Source organism: Alnus glutinosa, chromosome 2 (genome assembly GCF_958979055.1).
Source record: "Alnus glutinosa chromosome 2, dhAlnGlut1.1, whole genome shotgun sequence".
Taxonomy (NCBI): Eukaryota; Viridiplantae; Streptophyta; class Magnoliopsida; order Fagales; family Betulaceae; genus Alnus; species Alnus glutinosa.
In genome coordinates, this window is record NC_084887.1 from 37,046,289 (window position 1) to 37,063,796 (window position 17,508).

At 37.8% G+C, this 17,508-nt stretch overlaps 3 protein-coding genes across 8 annotated transcripts; 1 reads left to right on the forward strand and 2 right to left on the reverse strand.

Annotated features, from left to right (window-relative positions):
• Positions 1-673: 673 nt before the first annotated feature.
• Positions 674-2,663, reverse strand: LOC133860965 (uncharacterized). The gene is made up of 2 exons (XM_062296651.1): positions 2,136-2,663; positions 674-1,393 (listed from the first exon to the last, which is right to left on the reverse strand). The coding sequence occupies exons 1-2, from the start codon at positions 2,529-2,531 to the stop codon at positions 1,235-1,237; spliced, it is 555 nt and encodes a 184-aa protein (XP_062152635.1). The 5' UTR covers positions 2,532-2,663; the 3' UTR covers positions 674-1,234.
• A 918-nt stretch (positions 2,664-3,581) lies between these two features.
• LOC133859918 (uncharacterized) lies at positions 3,582-10,147 on the forward strand. The gene is made up of 9 exons (XM_062295500.1): positions 3,582-4,632; positions 5,286-5,341; positions 5,428-5,510; positions 5,676-5,754; positions 6,427-6,537; positions 8,113-8,222; positions 8,941-9,024; positions 9,216-9,253; positions 9,862-10,147. Exons 1-9 carry the CDS (start codon positions 3,681-3,683, stop codon positions 9,930-9,932), a joined length of 1,584 nt encoding a protein of 527 aa, XP_062151484.1. The 5' UTR covers positions 3,582-3,680; the 3' UTR covers positions 9,933-10,147.
• Positions 10,148-10,471: 324 nt separating this feature from the next.
• LOC133859919 (uncharacterized) lies at positions 10,472-16,659 on the reverse strand. Of its 6 annotated transcripts, XM_062295502.1 has the most exons (16): positions 16,428-16,658; positions 16,237-16,307; positions 15,558-15,720; positions 15,294-15,405; positions 15,036-15,191; positions 13,219-13,323; positions 12,287-12,370; positions 12,088-12,203; positions 11,868-11,969; positions 11,659-11,772; positions 11,464-11,587; positions 11,281-11,355; positions 11,143-11,196; positions 10,968-11,042; positions 10,847-10,882; positions 10,472-10,698 (listed from the first exon to the last, which is right to left on the reverse strand). In XM_062295502.1, exons 3-16 carry the CDS (start codon positions 15,575-15,577, stop codon positions 10,585-10,587), a joined length of 1,287 nt encoding a protein of 428 aa, XP_062151486.1. In that variant the 5' UTR covers positions 15,578-15,720; positions 16,237-16,307; positions 16,428-16,658; the 3' UTR covers positions 10,472-10,584. The 6 variants fall into 6 exon arrangements, with proteins under 6 accessions (XP_062151486.1, XP_062151488.1, XP_062151485.1 ...); XM_062295504.1 differs by lacking the exon at positions 16,237-16,307 and having other exon boundaries at positions 15,294-15,465; positions 16,428-16,659; XM_062295501.1 differs by lacking the exon at positions 16,237-16,307 and having other exon boundaries at positions 16,428-16,657.
• Positions 16,660-17,508: the final 849 nt, after the last annotated feature.

The window sequence follows — 17,508 nt, forward strand, 5'->3', positions numbered from 1 at the left end:
CTCCTCTCAAAATTGATTCTTCCACCTCTTTATTTGCTTTCTATAGAAGTCAGGCCAACGAAATTAGGATCTGAATCCCTAACAATTTGCTGCCTAGATTACTTAACAAGTGGTGGATTGCCCAAGACTTGCTCGGACAAGTGAGACTTATAGGAGGTCCCTCACTAGCAATTCGGACAACAAAATTGCCGAAAATTTCTATCCAACAAGTTCACCTAGAGATCCTTCGACATTACCTCTCTTCTTTGCATGTGTCTGCATACTTTTTGTATAGCCTTGTACTCATTTTGTCTCGGTCTTTTAGTTATAAATAAACTATCGTCCCTTTCGAAGGAGAGAGAGAGGGAGAGAATCCTTACGTCGAAGGGTTTTTTTTTTATTTTATTTTTATTTTATTTGGATTTGACCAAAGACAGATATAAATTGGAGTATGATAAGAATTCTGAAATCCCAAAAAACTGCAAAAATTACTTAATTAGTTAAAATTGAACTAGGTATACAATCTTTCACACCATGATCCAGGGAAGGAGTTCAATTTTTAGTTAAATGATCGAAAAATAAGATATGGCTTCTTATGCTTCAGTAGCAAAGATTAAGTATGCCAATTTCATAATTGTAAGGAGAAAAATTGGTTAGCCTATGGTAGCCAAACTTCCAACAAGGCAACAAGAGCTAGGAACCAATCACCATATGCCTTTTACACTATAAGATCACCAAGGAGAAAATCAAGCTGTTGCCATGAAACCTCCAAAGAACCTTATTCAACAATCATATCCCTTTCCCCATGGACTACATTGACCTTTCTAGAAAAAGAAAAAGAACCAAAACAAAAAAGAATATCTAAAAAGCTTGATCAAAACTCCTATAGAACTCATAAACCCATAAACAGCATACCACAAAGTTTGATGAGAAACTATGCTTCATTTAGGTTACTTCAGGACACAATTTTCTCACCCTAGTCTCTAGGCATTCTCCATCTTCTGTCCATTCATTAGATGGTTAATTCAATTACCAACTTCTACTAAATCACATGATCTAAAAAAAAAAGCAAACCAAAAAATCACCCTATCTGTCTGAAACTAGAATATTTCTACATGACAACAAATTACAGTAGTATGGCCTTCTTGGAGCACTAAAGTTACTGTTACAGGTGAAGATCAAACATACCAGAGGAAGACCCGACTTCAATTTTTTTTCTTCTTTCCAGAGAAGATGTTAACCATACAGAAGAAATTCAATCATCACAAAGTGATGCAATGAGCTCATGCGGTGCAGCCCAGATTGGAAGATTGATTAGAGACTGATTCAACTGCTCCTCTTGTGCATTGCACATTGCTTCTGCTACATCACATAAATTCGATACATCACGAACTATCGCTTCCTGGGCTTCTACCTGCGTTGTCAAGACCCAAGGAATTAGGATATTGTCAGAATCGAGTTCAACCAAAGAAGCCCCGGTTTTAGACTTGAACAATTTGAAAAGCCTTAAAGCAGCTCTGTGTCTTTATCTCAAAAAGACTAAATCTCTCTTTGCACAACTTTTTATCTCTGTTCTGTGGCTAACATGGTGTAAGGAAAAGAAAAGGGCTTATTTTTATTTATTTATTTATTTATTTTAATTTTGAAGAATAGTACATAATCTTGAAACTCGAAGGCAATTATTCTTGAGGCACATTTATGTACTTGAATATAAGATTCAAATTCTTGTATGACCAACATCTAACAAAGGTTAGATTTAGGGAAAATAGGGTTTAATAAAAAAAAAATTAACTCATTAAGAAAAGGACCTAATATAATAAAGAGCTCTAAAAGTGAAGGAATATGTTATCTTAAGCAGCAATTCTTCAACAAGAACAAGAAATTAGGAGCAAAATTAAACAAAACCCTAAAGATCGTGTTTGGTTGCTCAGGAACTGAAGAAAAGTAAAGAAAAAAGGGGAACCCTTTTGAATCGTATTCTCAATTTTGTTCGGTTTTCCAAAGACAACAAAAACTTCGGCTTAACTTAGCCAAATAGTAGCAATTCAAAAAACCTACAAGACCCAAATTTTCAATTTTCTTCTTTTTTCCCACATTTTCGCACCAACCAAACAACCCACAAGCAGATAACCTAACAAAAACATGAACCCTGAAACCTGCAAGAGAAGCTCGTCCACCAGCGACCCATCAACGAACTCCGGCAAAGGCAAAGCACCCAACGACGCGGTTTGCTCGTGTCCTTCTCGTTCTCTTTGTTCCTGCTGTCGAATTCGACTCTGATCCTGACTGACACGGGCTTTCTCCTCCATTGCACGTAACATGTTCGACAAACGTTCCCACTGGTCGATCTCCCTCTGGTATTGTGCTTTCAGCTTCAGCAGTGTCCTCCTCTTACGCTCCCTCCGGCTCCTTTCATCCGCCTGGGGATCCACGTTGGCTTGATCCGCCGCCGCCGGGTCGAGTCTGCGCTTCTTGCGCTTGTAGACGAAGCCATCGTCGTTATAAAGCTCCCACTCCTCGTCGGCATCCCGAGACGTGGCCGCCGAGTCCATGGCCCAAGCGCGCGAATTATAGACAAAACTACTCCATACAAGTGAAAAAAACGAGTACCCAAAATGGGAAATTCAAAAGAATAGGAATTGAGAGCGAGACCGAGAGCCCGCGGGAGTGGATATTTTGGTGTGCTTATATAAATATTAATCGCGCTTCACTTTTTTCAGTTGATAAGGCCCCCACCACTTGTACGCACCGCAAGTTTTGAAATTTTGTTTAAGAGTTAAGTAGAGTTTTACTACTTACGGTAACAAATAGTAGCTCCAGCCTTCGGGTATAAAAATTGATTGAAATTTTTTTGTGCTAAGAGAAAATATAAATAGGTTAGGTTTTTAACTCAATTTTCGTTTAAAACTTTGAGGAAACCCTTGCCACACCGCTTACTAAAAAAAATAAAATTAAATACTTTTTTTTATTTTGTGTGGTTTAAAGACTTTATTTTTTATTCTTTGTGGTTCATTTCATATCGTATATAGTATCTTGTTCATGGCTAAAGACGGAGATGATACATCTGTCCAACTTTCTTCCAAAAATTGACAGAAGCTCACGTCGCACACCTTAAAAAATCGACACATGTTTTTTTGCATAATTAAAACTAAAAAACCAAAAATAAGAGAGTTTCAAAAAAAAAAAAAAAAATTCTTGAAACAAAAAAATTAAAAAATAAAGAGGAGGGATGAAGTCACCCTCATAACCTCATAACCTGTCTGGGAGTAATCAAACCACCTTCAAATAGCAAAATGAGAGTGGCCAAAACCAACCCCAATATAGAGATGGTTCGGCCACTCTAGATCGGTTATAGAATGGTTCAAATACTCTTATTTCTTTTCTTTTTTCAAAAAGTTTTTTTTTTTTTTTTTTTTTTTGTATTTTAATTTTTAATTATACATAAAAACACATGTCGATTTTTAAAAGCATGTAACGTGAATTTGCGTCAATTTTTAGATTGAAATTGGATGAATGTATTATCTATTTCTTTAGCCATAATCATGATACTATCTATCATACGAAATGGACCACCGTGAAAAAATAAAGCGGCACCAAACGTACAATACAATTTACAAAGCATCCATCCACTGCAAAAACATGCTAAAACCCACACCCCAGACAACACCAACCTGACATTAGCATCATCATCAATCACACCAATGGCGAAATCGCTCTCTGTAATCCGCTCCAGACTCATGGCCTCCTCCTTAACGCGAATACTCTCTCTTTCACTACCCAAACCTCTCAACAAAGCCTTCTTTTCACCAACTCCCTCTTCGCTCTCTTTCTCCACCACATCCACCCCATACCCTCTTCAGTACGATATGATCGTCAACCGCCCGGCAACTCAGTCCCAGCCTCGCCGCCGACCAGCCCGAGGCGGAAAATCCGACTCACCCAACTCGGACTCACCCGAAAGACCCGTTTCGGAATTGGGCTTTGAGGACTGGGTGGATAGAAAGCTGTTATCAGAGAGTGAAACAAACCGCCCCAGTTCGGAAAACTTGGAAATGAATAAGTCTATGAGGAAGTACTACAATAAGAGGAAGAAGAGAATGTATGGGTCGGAGTCGGATGAGGACGATAAGCGAAACGAGGAGGGGTTTGTGGAGCTGAAGCCTGAGGTGGTGGAGTTCAATACGTTGCATAAGAGAGAGGAGGAATTGTATTTCTACGATACGTTTGCCTACCCGTGGGAGAAGGAGAAGCATTACAAGATGGTGTACCAGTTGGAGAAGAAGTACTTTCCTGAGCAGTGCCTCGACAAGGCGTTTCTTGAACCCGGCGAAGAGAATGCGAGTAGTGTGAAGGGGAAGGGGAAGGTCAAGGTCAAGGTCAAGGTGAAGAAGAAAGATGGGGATGGCGATGACGGAGTGGATGGTAAGAAGTTGGTATTTTTTGAAGAGGGCAGGGAGGAATTGACGAAGAAGGATGCGAGTAAGGATGTTACGGAGAAGAAGGTGGAGGAGTTCTTTAAGTGTTTGAAGAAAGTTCCCAATAAGGATGGTGAAGTTGGGAATGGGGAGCCGTTCCTCGTGACAAGGAGTGCTGGGCTTCCGCCGCGATGGGATGGTCCGTGTGGGACGGTGGTGTTGGTGAACAAACCCAAAGGTGAGTCCATAGCTTCATTGTGGCATTGGAGATATGTATGGTCATTAATTATTATTTGAAGAGTTTGAAACATGCTGTGATTGACAAAAATGTTGGAAGTAAAACTTTTGAACTCTAGTATATTTCCAAGTTAAGGGTGGTAAGTTATTGGACATAAGAAATGATAAGAGCGCTACTAATTATAGTGGGGAGTGAGAATGATTATTGTTATTGAAGAAAGAAACTATAGGGAAACTTATTGGGAGTTACAACAATTGGCCTACAACTACAAAAGTTTGAGATATATAAATCCAACTTATTATTAACAATAAAAGGTATTGGCTTCAGTTGAAGGTGCTGCGAGTGCAAGGGGAAGATGGAATGGATGTTCGTTGGGATACTAGGAAATCTCATTTGCCTATAATTTACAAGAAACTAAGGCCTCCATAGAATACGCAATGGATTATGGTCCATTCATTGTTTACCCAATTGGGGATTAACAGGCCGATTCATCTAAATTCTCAAATCTCTTAATGAGCCTGTTCTTGAAATTTTCTTTGAAGTTACAAGTAAAATTCTGAATTTAGGTATCTACAAGTAAAATTCATCTAAAATTCTCAAATCTCAAAGTTCTTTCATTATTCAGAATATAACAATATCATATTGCAAGACAGGATGGACTTCATTTACAGTTTGTGGAAAGCTGCGTCGCCTAGTAAAAGTGAAAAAGGTGCATTTTTGCTAGTACATCTACATGTAGGTACGCCTTCTGTGAATGCTCCTCTAACATCTTCTTTTTTTTTTTTTGAGTTGCAGGTAGGGCATGCTGGAACCCTTGATCCAATGGCAACTGGTTTGTTAATTGTATGTGTTGGTAAAGCCACTAAGTTGGTAGAAAGGTAAACATTTTAATGTTTCAATTTAGAATAGTATATTGCTTATTACCCGAGGGATTTTTTGGACAAGCTCCATACTTGGGTGCTGAAACCTATTATTATTTTTTTCCTCTTTTGAATTTACACTGATGAAGTTTCTCAGTAGGCTTTGGAATGTTTGTACGGCAGATATCAAGGTATGATTAAGGGTTATAGTGGAGTATTCCGCTTAGGGGAGGCCACTTCAACTTGGGATGCTGATTCACCGGTGTGTTTATCTCTTCTGGATAACCACTATTCATTATCTTCAACTTATATGCACGGTGGTATTATTTTATGAAGAGGTTGCTTTTGTTGATAAACTGCCTACTGTGTCAGCAACATAGAATGAGTGTGAGGTATAACTGAGAAAACAGAGCAAATAAAATATAACTTGTTTTTAGCTTCCATAGTAACAGTGTTCTCATGTAACTGAAGCATGTGTATTCAGTAGCAAAGAAGCCTTAAGGGTCTGCTAGATGCTTCATAAGCATATAAGACCATCAACATTAGAGATAGGAGCACATGCAAGGTAAAGATAAAAGATTTTGCACTGATTTTGTGTAAGCATACAAATGATTTGCAACAAGGACACTGTTGTGAGTTGTGACTTTCAATATAGGCAACAAGGTATTTATATGCATATTCACATTGAGAAATGGAATTCATGGACAGCCTATAATGCAATGATATCATCCAGCATGCAGAACCAATTTCCATTTTACCCATGTGCATAATTGCATCTCAACTGTGGTTAGACTCTTTCTTGAGATGCTCTGGTGGGATGATCTTCTAGTGTTTCTATAGAACATTAGAACTGTTCTTGTTTATCACTTATTGAGATTTACTTCATACTTGCATATGGTCCAGATTTTAACTCATGGATCACGCTCTTGTGTAGGTCATTCAGCGGGAGCCTTGGGAGCACATCAAAGATGAGGACATAAAGAAAACTGCTGCATCCTTTTGCGGAGAAATTTGGCAAGTTCCCCCAATGTTCTCCGCCATCAAAGTAAGTGTTTCTGCCAAAATCAGTAATGGATCTATATGCTGACAGATCCTTGGTTTTCTATTCTTATCTTGTCTTTGTTCAGAGGATATTGGATATATATGTATCTTACAAAACAGTTTGCCAGCAAGCTGAAACTTTAAAAGAATAATGCAATTATGTATGGTACAGGAAGGTGGCAGAATTTGGATAATACATGTGAGGCTGAACTGCTGACAGCATCCTCTTTATGCATCCATTAAATAAACCTGTTACTCCATTTCATGTCTGGTTCTCATGGAACTGAAAAATGTGCAGAACACACTAAAGATTCTGGGTCCTCTTCTTTGTTTTTTCTCCAGAGTTCTCAGCCCACGACTTTCAGTGGGTTTCAGCTTTTCGGGGTAGGACTGTCAAATGGTCGGAGTGAGCTGGCTCAGGCTCAGGCTCAGGTTCAGGCTCAACTGAAAACTCAAAAGTCTCCTGGGCTCAGCCCATGACTGTGGAAGACTTATGGGCTGAGTTTAGGCTTGCACAAAATTGATGGTTTCTTAAGGAATATAAAGGATTCCGAAACAACTGACAAAAATTGAGCTCACAGCTTTGATGTTTATAAGATCTACTTGACCACTAGACCAGCAGCTCTTCTAAAGGAACAAAATATTATGGAAATAACTAAGTTGTTGTATGATAAAATGGGCTGAATTTAGTGCAGCCAAGCTTCTCCCAAACTGAAGTTCAGGCTTAAAGTGCTGATTAAGCCCAGCCCAAAAATTTTCTTCGGGCTGAACAATCAGGCTCTGGGCTAGCTCACCCTGTTTGAATGTCCTATTTAGGGGAGATCTGATATGAACAACTTAGATAGAAATTCCCATACAAATGCAACAGCAGTTTACTGAATAGTATCATGCAGACTCATTTTAGCTTAACTAGCTGGTCTACACTTGCAAACTTAATTCCATATTTCTCTCCTATTATGCAATTAATTATCACAAGAATGTTAGTTCATATGTCTATTATAAAAATTCTGTAACATTATGAAACTCTCTTATGTATTAAGAGAGAGTGGTGTGTTATGTGCAAGAAGCATGGGGAATCCGTAGATCACCTTCTTCTACATTGTGACGTGGCACGGGTTGTTTGGAGTTATTTTTATAGCTTATTTGGGGTGGAGTAGGTTATGCCTAGTAGTGTTTTGGATTTATTGTGTGGTTGGGGCACCTTATGTGTTTTGTGAGGCTTGTGGCGTGAGAGAAATTCTAGGCTTTTTGAGGATGTGGAGGTTACGGTTCGGGCTCTTTGTAGAAATGCGCTTAATATGTTATATTTGTGGGTGTCGGCGCATAGCCCGGGTCGTATGTCGTTTGCTATTTTTTACTTTCATGTTCGTTTATCTCCTCAAATTAGGGGCTCTTTTGTATACTTCCTGTGTACTAGGGTTGTGTCCCTTTGCGCTTTTTAATGAAATTATTACTTATCAAAAAAAAAAAATGAAACTCTCTTATGTATTGGAGACTTTCGTGTCAATACATATTTTATGCAAATAACCTCTATGTAGACTCATAGTACAATGCTTACAAGTTTCAATTTCTTTTATAGGTTGGAGGAGAAAAGATGTATGAAAAAGCAAGAAGAGGAGAAAGCATTGAGCTTTCACCTAGAAGGATTTCAATCTTCGAGTTTAATATTGAGCGTAGCTTAGATGACAGGTAACAATAGTTTTGTTTGGATGTAGACAAACTGTGTCCTATGTGGTCCATTATAGTTGACATTGTAAAAACATTTTTGTATTTTCATGGATTCAAGGTATATAGTACACCTGGAATGTACTGCATTATTTTTCTGGTCTTATTGATGTATGTTTTCTGCATCCTAAGATGCTGAATCAAAGTGAGCTTTGCTGCTTTGTGACTTATGTGCGCTATATTGCTTCTTCTATGGAAAATCTTCTTGACATGAATTACATAATTATGGTTTTGCCATAGTTAGATTTTATTTTGCTATTTTCAAGGGGTCAAACCCATAGAGGTAGGATGCTGGTTAGATACTGTAGAATTTTGAAGGCTTGATTTTCTTATAAATATAGATGAGTAAACAATAAACAGCATGATAATCATGAACTACACCAATATAAGCACCCTTTGAACGTCTGAGTCAAATACATCCAGAAATGTATTTCTACTTTTACATTTAAGAGCTTCCTGACCTTTTGCTTTCATATGTATGGGGTGATTAGATAAAATATGTTTTTGTTGATCATGGTTTAAGAAAAAGTTGATGGCGTAAGAGCAGCCAACATAGATTTGAAGGATGTGTTTTCTAAATCATCCCAGAGAGAGATGTGCTTCATCTATTATTAATCATGAATTAGTGATATTTTCACATGTTTTAATTTTATTTATTTATTTTTGTGTTGGATCTTTACAGACAAAATCTGATTTTCCGTGTGACATGCTCGAAAGGCACATACATACGTTCACTATGTGCAGATTTTGGGAAGGCTCTTGGCAGGTAATCACTATATTATTAAGATGCAAATTCGCTACTTCCACAGAACATGCATTTAAGAGTTTTGTGTAAAGAAATGCTAAAGATGAAGGGAAGATAGTGGGAACTTAAATCTCCTGAATGAAAGTTGATGTTGGTTTTGTAATCATTAATTTTGAGTTTGAAGTTTCTCTAACATACTTCTACTCTTGCAGTTGTGCTCATTTAACTGCTCTTCGGAGGGATTCAATTGGTAAGTGCCCTCAACATTTTTACATTGCGTTGAAGACTTCTACAAGTTCAATCTGTTATGTTGCATGATATTGAGCATAATGCTACCCAAAACAAATATCTGTGAACCAGTTGGTTCTTAATAACTTATATGTAGAATTTTGATTACTTCTTCAAATTGTAAAGCTACATATGATGCCATGTCAAAGGAAAAAAATAACTTAAAATTACAAAATCGATTTCAAACCGAACCCATTGAATATCAAGTTTTCATCTCTATTCTTGTGATTTCCTAGCAATGAAAGACATAGAGCCATAGAGGGAATTTGAACATGAAAGGAAGTCTGTACTACACAAATTTTGTTTCCTTAAAAGGTAGAAATAGATTACAAATTTCTAAGAGCCTGTTTAATAGATATTTTTTTTTTAATGAGTAAATCAATTTATTAGAAAGCGCAACCTAAGTACACACGAAATATAAAAAAAAAAACTTCCGATTAGGGAGAAATAGGAGAACACAAGTCCAAAAAATCAGTAAAACTAGAAAAACGACATGTTTAATTGAAAATGATCACAGTTTTAGATGTGTGGCAATATCCATTAGCAAATTGATGACACTCTCCTCTGCAGGGGAATATTCAGCAGATGATGCATGGGACTTCAAAGAGCTGGAAGAGGCAATTACGAAAAGTTATTTCTAATTGCCAATCAAACCTGTTGCTCCCTCACAAAAAGTTTTGGAGCAACAATGATGAGCAGGTCACAGGATAGGATAGAACATTTTTAGGGCGCACAGTAACATAAGAGATTTTCTTAGTTTTCCCACTTTTGCTTTTTTGGGCGCACAGTAACATAAGAAATCTGTTGTAACATTTACAAGATATTTATGACATTCATTGCTTGCCCAATTTATCAAGGTATGCCCTTGTTACAAAAATTGTTGCCGACTCTTGGATCAGGATCCTCCAAAATTTACTGCCTAAATTGCGTGCAATATGGGCAGCCTTGGCAGGTGCGGCTGCACTCGGACTGCCCGGGTAAATGAGCCTTGCACCTGCTCATCCACAACTCTACCGTGTCCATGTGTTATTGTCCTAGGCTCCATGGCCAGAACATGTCCGTATCTCAAATGTTGCTAATTTTCAAATTTTTCACAAACTAATGAGATAAAATAGAATAGTGTAACATCACTAGCAGTCCAAACTAATTAACCAGCATACAAGGAAGGAATCAGTTAAGATGAAGTATCCAAAAAGATGAAAATATAATTGATAAAAAGTACACTGAATGCAAGTAATTTCTTCGTCTCTAAGTACAATGAATTGTTAAATTTACATGCTACTATTGTCTCCGCTAGCGAGCTGTTGAATTGGGGGGATCAATTCCCATTGCCTCAAAATAGGCTTTTTCCGCATTAACCATTCTGCCTTGGAACATTGTCCATTCTTTTCTACACCTCTCCCTTACCTGACACAATGGAAATCAGGCTTTCAATTCCCTTGTGTTAAAAAGTGACACCTCAAAATCGCCACAAGTACATGGGGGTGCGCGCACAGAGAGAGAGAGAGAGAGAGTTAATAAATTATGGATGAAGAATTCATTAAATGTTACATACCCCTTGCCAAGGTGGCTTCCCACTCTCTGCCTGTCCCTGTGTTGAAAGAAGAAAGAGGTGATTACAATATCTTTCACAGCAGATGAATTGGTGACTAGCAATTAAAAAGCTTTGAATTTACCTGGTTCCCAAGTGAAGGAACACTTTGATGAACAATCCATTGAGCATCAACAACTCCTATTTTCTCATGAGCAGGCTGTTTCCAAGCAATGATACAAAAGTGACAAGAACCCAATTATATCCTGAACAACAGCAAGGAAAATGCATGAGGCAGAAAAAGAGAAGATGCCACCAACCTCGACACATTTCCGAAGAGCAAAATCTAGACCCCATCCATGAACCAGATCATTCTACAGCAATGGGACAAAAAAAATTAAACTAGCTAGAGAGGGATTAAGTTAGAAGTGGCAACAGCTACAACAGATAATCCATACCTGAATCATATGCCAAACACAACGCCATGCATCCCGAGAAAATACAGGTGCCATGATCTCAACAAACCTGCACATCTAACAATTCAAGTAAAATTACTTTACCCGCGCTAAGGATTCCTGAAGGGGAGATTGAAGAAGTGAAACAAATCTTTTTAGTAATTGATCAGGGTCAGTTATATTTACATACGCTGCACATGGTGGCAAATGTGGATCACTACACCAACCAGGTTTCTCCTCTGTATCCCTGTAGAGGGGAAAAAAGAGAGGATATATGGTCCAGCTAAAGTGTTGGCAGAGTAAAGTCAAGCTGCAATTGGCTAAATATATCTTTCATAAGCAGTCAACAAAACCAGATGAAAAAAGTTCTGCCGCTCTTACTTGTGAACTTCACTGTCACCTCTCCTCTTTGTCATTTGCCATGTTAATCCTTTATTTGGTTCTAAACCAGGCTGCGAAATCTCCAAACCATGCTTCCTCACTAGTTTTATATATCTGCAATAAAAGAAAATCTGAAACTTTAAGAATCCTAATTCATCAGAACAGTGTTTTTCTTTTTCTAAATCAGGACGTGAAATTTCAACACTTACTCCTCTGCATCAAAATGCTCTACACCAAGATCCTCATCCCAAATAAAAATGTAGTCATAGGGAGCAACAATGTCAGGATGCAGAAAACGTTTGGCATACCACCTTGGACCAATTTTCAGGGATTTATGTGAAAACACGATTAAGTTGGCCTTAACAAAAATACATGAAAGCTATTGAATAACTTAAAACTGACAAACTGACAAAGGAGCTAATTGCTAACCATTTAGTTTGCTTCTGAGCGCTTACATGGATAGCTTGCCTTGACCATTCAAACTCATCCCATTCACTTGTCCGATTATCATAGTGAAACAACAGAATCGTGAAGTTCTCTGAGAACTGTAAATATAAATTCAGAGAGAGAGAGAGAGAGGGAAGGAGGACTGCAAAAATAAATAGAGAGAGTGCAAAAGCAGACTGACCTTTTTAACTGCTGCATTAATGTTGTTTTTCTGACCATAACCAACGGTAAAGGTAACAAGATACTTTGGCTTGATGGTGAAGTCCTGCGAGTACCACCTCCATCAATAAAATATTCAGATTAGAGAAGGAAAATGAACCCTTACAGAAATTAATCATTAAGGAACATGGAGAAGTCTTCATCGTTGTTGGGGTAAAGGGCAAATATTCAGAAGTCGTCCAATAGAAATCTTTCTTTTTTTGATAAGTGAATAGAAATCTTTCTTTGTTCTGCTGAAACCTATTTCCAAGTGCTTTTTATATATTGTGTATTCTTGGTCTTTGCTTCTGGTTTTTAAAGAAATTTTGGGATAACCCAAAATTCTTTTAATTCTAGATATCTACAAATTCTTTTTTTAGCAGTTCAGATACTTCATATAATTTCTCACATATCCATTGTCAACCTAATCTAAGCCAATATTCTTCATTAATTTTTGCTTGTACTCTATAAAAACTTAAAAAATGGCTTCTTCCTATTAAATCATTAGTTGTCCCAAAAGTTTAAGATAATAAAAAATAATTAATCAATCATTTATTTAACATTCTAACACTCTCCTTACGTGTGAGTCCAAACTCTCTCTCAATAAGTGAGACCTAACACGTAAAATGTTAATTGAAATAAGAGAATAAAATGTGGAGCCAGGATTCAAATTCAAGACCACTACTTTGATACCATGTCAAATCATTAGTTGTCCCAAAAACTAAAATTGTGGAAAATAATGAATTTTGTTGTTTATTTAACATTTTACTACTCCCTTCCCAACTGCCCCTAGTGTAATTTGCTATTTTCACGTCATAATAGTATGACTGCACATGACCAAAGTCTCTGACTTTTAATAGGGAATGACAGGCTAAATGTGCCTTTTACATTGAAGTTATGGTAGAAGATGCACACCTCACTGGGCTGACCCCATAATCGGCGGAGAAATAAATCTGACTCAGATTCTATGATACCAGGGGGTAGTCTTTCAGCCCCTCGAGGATTTGTCGGAACCCAAATCTGCATTAGAATAAAAGGTTAGTAGCTGGTGCTAGAACATAACATCAGAAGGAGCACAGCTGGTGATGTTCCTGAAAAAGCTACAACATTAGATACTAAGAATAATAAACTCTTACATGTACGTTGCGTTGTGGTCAGAAACAGAAATTAATCAGATTGACACAATACACTAGATGATACAGATTGCCACTAAATTATTTAAAAGGTGCACCTAAAACCAGGAGTCTAAATCAATGAATGCCCTGCTTCCATGCACACCAACCCCTCCCCCCCAACAACCCCATCCCCAAGGACAAAATGAGAAACTTGACTTAGATAGTTTATATGTGTGCTTGTATTCCAGTAAATACAAATTGCCCCAAATTGAAGGATGTTAAATCCCAAGGGAGGAGCAAGGAGAAAATGGATTGAGACCATCAAAAACACATGATGACTTGGCTCGTAGATGTAAGAGCATGACATTGCTTTAAGATTTACTAGGCAGTTGACCATAGAAAGTTGGGATAAAGCTTCTCTGAGTTGATTATTATTATTTTTTTTTGGATCAGTAATCGCAAGTTCATTAAAAAGTGCAAAGGCGCAACCCAAATACACAAGTATACAAGAGAGAAGACAATCAAGTAGCAGAGAAGAGATTTAAAAAACATGAAAATTCGAAAAATTACAATCCCAGTAGCCCAAAGAAAGAGTCTTAAAGAATAAATCATTTAGTTCCACTAAAGTCCTTTCGAGGTCCTCAAAACTACGACCATTTCTTTCCCTCTATAGACACCACATTTGGCAAGGCGGAATCAAAACTTTGGGTTGAATTTTGAAGTGTACTAAAGTCACAACAGCTTTGTTGAAGCTACAATATGTCAAGAAAGACGAGATTCGTGTGTGTGTGTGTGTGTGTGTGTGTGTGTGTGTGTGTGTGAGAGATAGAGAGAGAGAGAGAGAGAGTTCTACGACTTCACGAAAATGGAATAAATCAAAACTGATGAAGAGAGTAGTCAACAGCTGAGGAAGTGGGATACCCACGGTTGAAGAATTTTACTTCCATCTTTTTAGAGCATAGATTGAAGACATCACTTTTAGAATACAGAGTATAACTGAGTCCAAAAACTAAAATTATCCAGGGTAAGCTTACTGGATATTCGTTTAAGGTTAGACTGAGAAGAGCATGACCCCAGAACTATGAAGAATTTATATTAGACTTTGTGGGCTAAAAGGATTATATTTTAGCAGAAATAGACTTTGTTGAGTTTTTTAGACTACTAACAATTGTGTATATTATCAATAGTTCAAATTCAACTCATAACATTATATTTGCTTAACACTTTAAAAAATGACAGTTTTTTAGTGCAAGTTGAAAAGGATTGCTATCATTGTATTCTTTTTCCATGAGTTCTTCACTGAACAATCATTGGAATCAGGGATTATCTAGCACCTTACCCTATGCATTTTCCTCTAATATTGGATTTGAATCCAACGAAAGAGTGTCTTAATTCTATTCTTTAATAGGGAAAACACTTTTCACTCACTATTATCACAAGATGGACCTCTAGGAATGGTTATGGGCTGTTAACCCCAAAGTGCATTTGAAAAAATAGCACCATCTGAGGTTGAGATGAAACACTTGTAAAGCATCACAATTTCAGGAAAGAACAGCCTGGAAACAAGCTAAAGCCCATATCTAATGGCACAAGTAAAATGAAATAGAGATTACCTACCTTTGTATCATTATATTTGTGAAGTGGAGTGGAGCTGACTCCATCACCCTTCAGAGAAGACACAGCCTTCAGCAATGCTTGGGTTGAAAGGCCTGCATACTTGTCCTCAATATATGTGAGGTCAATGGAAGGAAAAAGGCTGGTCGGAAGATTCATCTAACAAATGTAAGCACAATCGAATAAGTTTTGGTACTCTTAGTTGACATCATTGGAACCGAATGAAGGAGAAAACCAACCATATAAATAAAGATTTTGCACCTTGCTTAATGACAGCGTTGGAAATGTTACTCCCAAAAAGAATCCAAATACAAGTCCAACAAAAGTTGTTACAACAAGCCTCATTGTCTCCTTCGGTTTTCTTATAATTCCACTGCAGCCCAAAAGAGGTCCATGTTACACATACTGAGGCCACTTTCATTGTCACCAAAACCTTACGAACTTACAAAGTATCCAGTTAAGAGAAACGGAATGAGATAATAACACTTTTTTCTAAACAAAAGAATTCTAGTTAGTAGTTCATACCAGCGTATGGGAGGTCCCATGTTAGTCAAAATCTGCCAGCTCTACAATGACAAAAGTACGAGCTGAAATCCAGCAAGCAATAGCTTCTCCAAGCACTCATCAAGTGACTAATTTTCAGAGCTTCAAAACTAAAACGGAACCCCTCATGGCGAAACAGCCAACCCTGACAGAGTAAAAACAAATTATCATAAAACTGCTGCATGAATCAAATTCCATGACATAACACGACCATATAACACCAACACTAAACTCCACCAGTTTAATGCTGCAAGGTAAATATACCACAACCTCATGTTCAAGCAATGTGTATAAACTCGAAAGATCTAATGAAATTGTGCTAAACACAAATGATGGAGAATGGGCACAAAGCACTAGGTGTGCACATTGCTACATAGGAACCAAAATGCAACTCGGACTGCCGAGGAATCCGACCGGCGCATCACCGAACCGCACCAACCGACCTCTGTCGGTTTCCCGACAGTCCCGCGACGACATGGTTCGGTGCAAAGTGGGACCCACAAGCAATCCACGGTGGTTTATGAAGCTGAAGAGGAGGATCGGATAATCCAAATCGTGAAAAATGCAAAGCTAAAGCAGCCCAACAATCTAACTAGACTCTGTTGCTTACTAAATTATCCAAGCAGATTTTCAGACCCCCAATTCAAAGAACCCACTTAACTGAAATAACCGTTTCCTTATGGGAACAACCTCAACAGCTTCGACGAATTAAGAAAGCGCCTATTGGTTTCACTGTTAAGTATCCCAAAAAGAAAAAAAAAAAGGAAATTGATGCGCTTTTATCAGACCTAATCTGAATCAGATAACCAGAAAAGGAAATTAAAATTACGAGTTAAGAAGAAATCAACGTACGTGGTACCAAACGTAGGACAATTCTTTGACTCTTTGAACGACAGCGATCACTTTGAGTCTTCGGATGTTTCAGCAGCCAAACGCGATCTTATAGATTGGTCCCCAGAGTTTTCGAAAACAACCTCGTTGAACTCAGAAATGAGATTCCAGAAAGCGTCAAAGCTGTAAGATTTGAATGTCCAAAGAGCCAATAATAAGGGCACGTTTGGTACGCAATAATGAAATTCCATTGTTTAATTTGTTTGGTTGATCATCATTCAAACGACGAATAGCTATTTTTTTTTTTTAAAAAAAAAACAACTAAATAACCAAATGTAGTAGCTTTTCTTTTTCCTTTTTCTTGTTGGGCAGTTCTTACGTGTATTACTCAGACCTAGGCTATCGAACCGAACGGTGTCGTATCCGGTGCTAATCCTCTGGGTCTAACGTGGGACCCGCAAGTAGCCGCTGATATTTCATGGTTTGGAAATATGGCACCCGCGTGCATGGGACGATGATGTACAAGCGGATGGATGGAATATTTCCTTCTTTTTTCTGTATGGTCTTTTTCAAATTCTGTTGTGACCGAAATTTGGCTAGGTTTTGCAAATTGGCCGGCCACTCGTTGGATTTACCCTTTTTAGAGCATCTCCGGCAGTTCTACTTTAGCCAAAAAGTTAAATTTAATTATTTTTGTCTTTTTTTCTTCCTCTAGCAGAATAATCATCTTTAACTCTTTTCTTAACTTCATCAACAGTGAATAGCAACTACCAGCTATTCACTGTTCATAAGTTATCTAATTTTTTTTATTATATTTTCTCTTTCTCTCACACTCTCTCTCACTTCAGTTTTTCTTAACCCAAATGCTTGAAGACGCAAACGGTTTCAATAATTCCACGTTCTCTCAGATCCCAAAGAATATTACGACTCAAATTCAACCACTCGCGCACCTCCTTGTTCTTCTTCTTACTAATTCTTCCAGCTTTAGTGCAAGATTTCTCGGAGAGCTTTTGATCCATGGCGTCTCTTAGTTTGACTCATCTCAGGGGCAAGAACACAGTGCCCGAGTTCGCTAGGACTTGCCCGAGAATGAGCTGGGCTT

Bases quoted from the DNA above. Each gene is read 5' to 3' on its own strand.
- LOC133860965 (XM_062296651.1), bottom strand. From the start codon at position 2,531: ATGGACTCGGCGGCCACGTCTCGGGATGCCGACGAGGAGTGGGAGCTT. The intron at 1,394-2,135 runs GTTTCAGGGTTC...TTGACAACGCAG, and splicing joins TGGACGAGCTTCTCTTGCAG to GTAGAAGCCCAGGAAGCGAT.
- LOC133859918 (XM_062295500.1), top strand. From the start codon at position 3,681: ATGGCGAAATCGCTCTCTGTAATCCGCTCCAGACTCATGGCCTCCTCC. The intron at 5,755-6,426 runs GTGTGTTTATCT...GCTCTTGTGTAG, and splicing joins CTTGGGATGCTGATTCACCG to GTCATTCAGCGGGAGCCTTG. The intron at 6,538-8,112 runs GTAAGTGTTTCT...TTTCTTTTATAG, and splicing joins CAATGTTCTCCGCCATCAAA to GTTGGAGGAGAAAAGATGTA.
- LOC133859919 (XM_062295502.1), bottom strand. From the start codon at position 15,577: ATGGGACCTCCCATACGCTG. The intron at 11,773-11,867 runs GTAAGTGTTGAA...CTTTTATTGCAG, and splicing joins GAGCATTTTGATGCAGAGGA to ATATATAAAACTAGTGAGGA. The intron at 11,588-11,658 runs GTAAGAGCGGCA...AGCCAATTGCAG, and splicing joins GGTGACAGTGAAGTTCACAA to CTTGACTTTACTCTGCCAAC.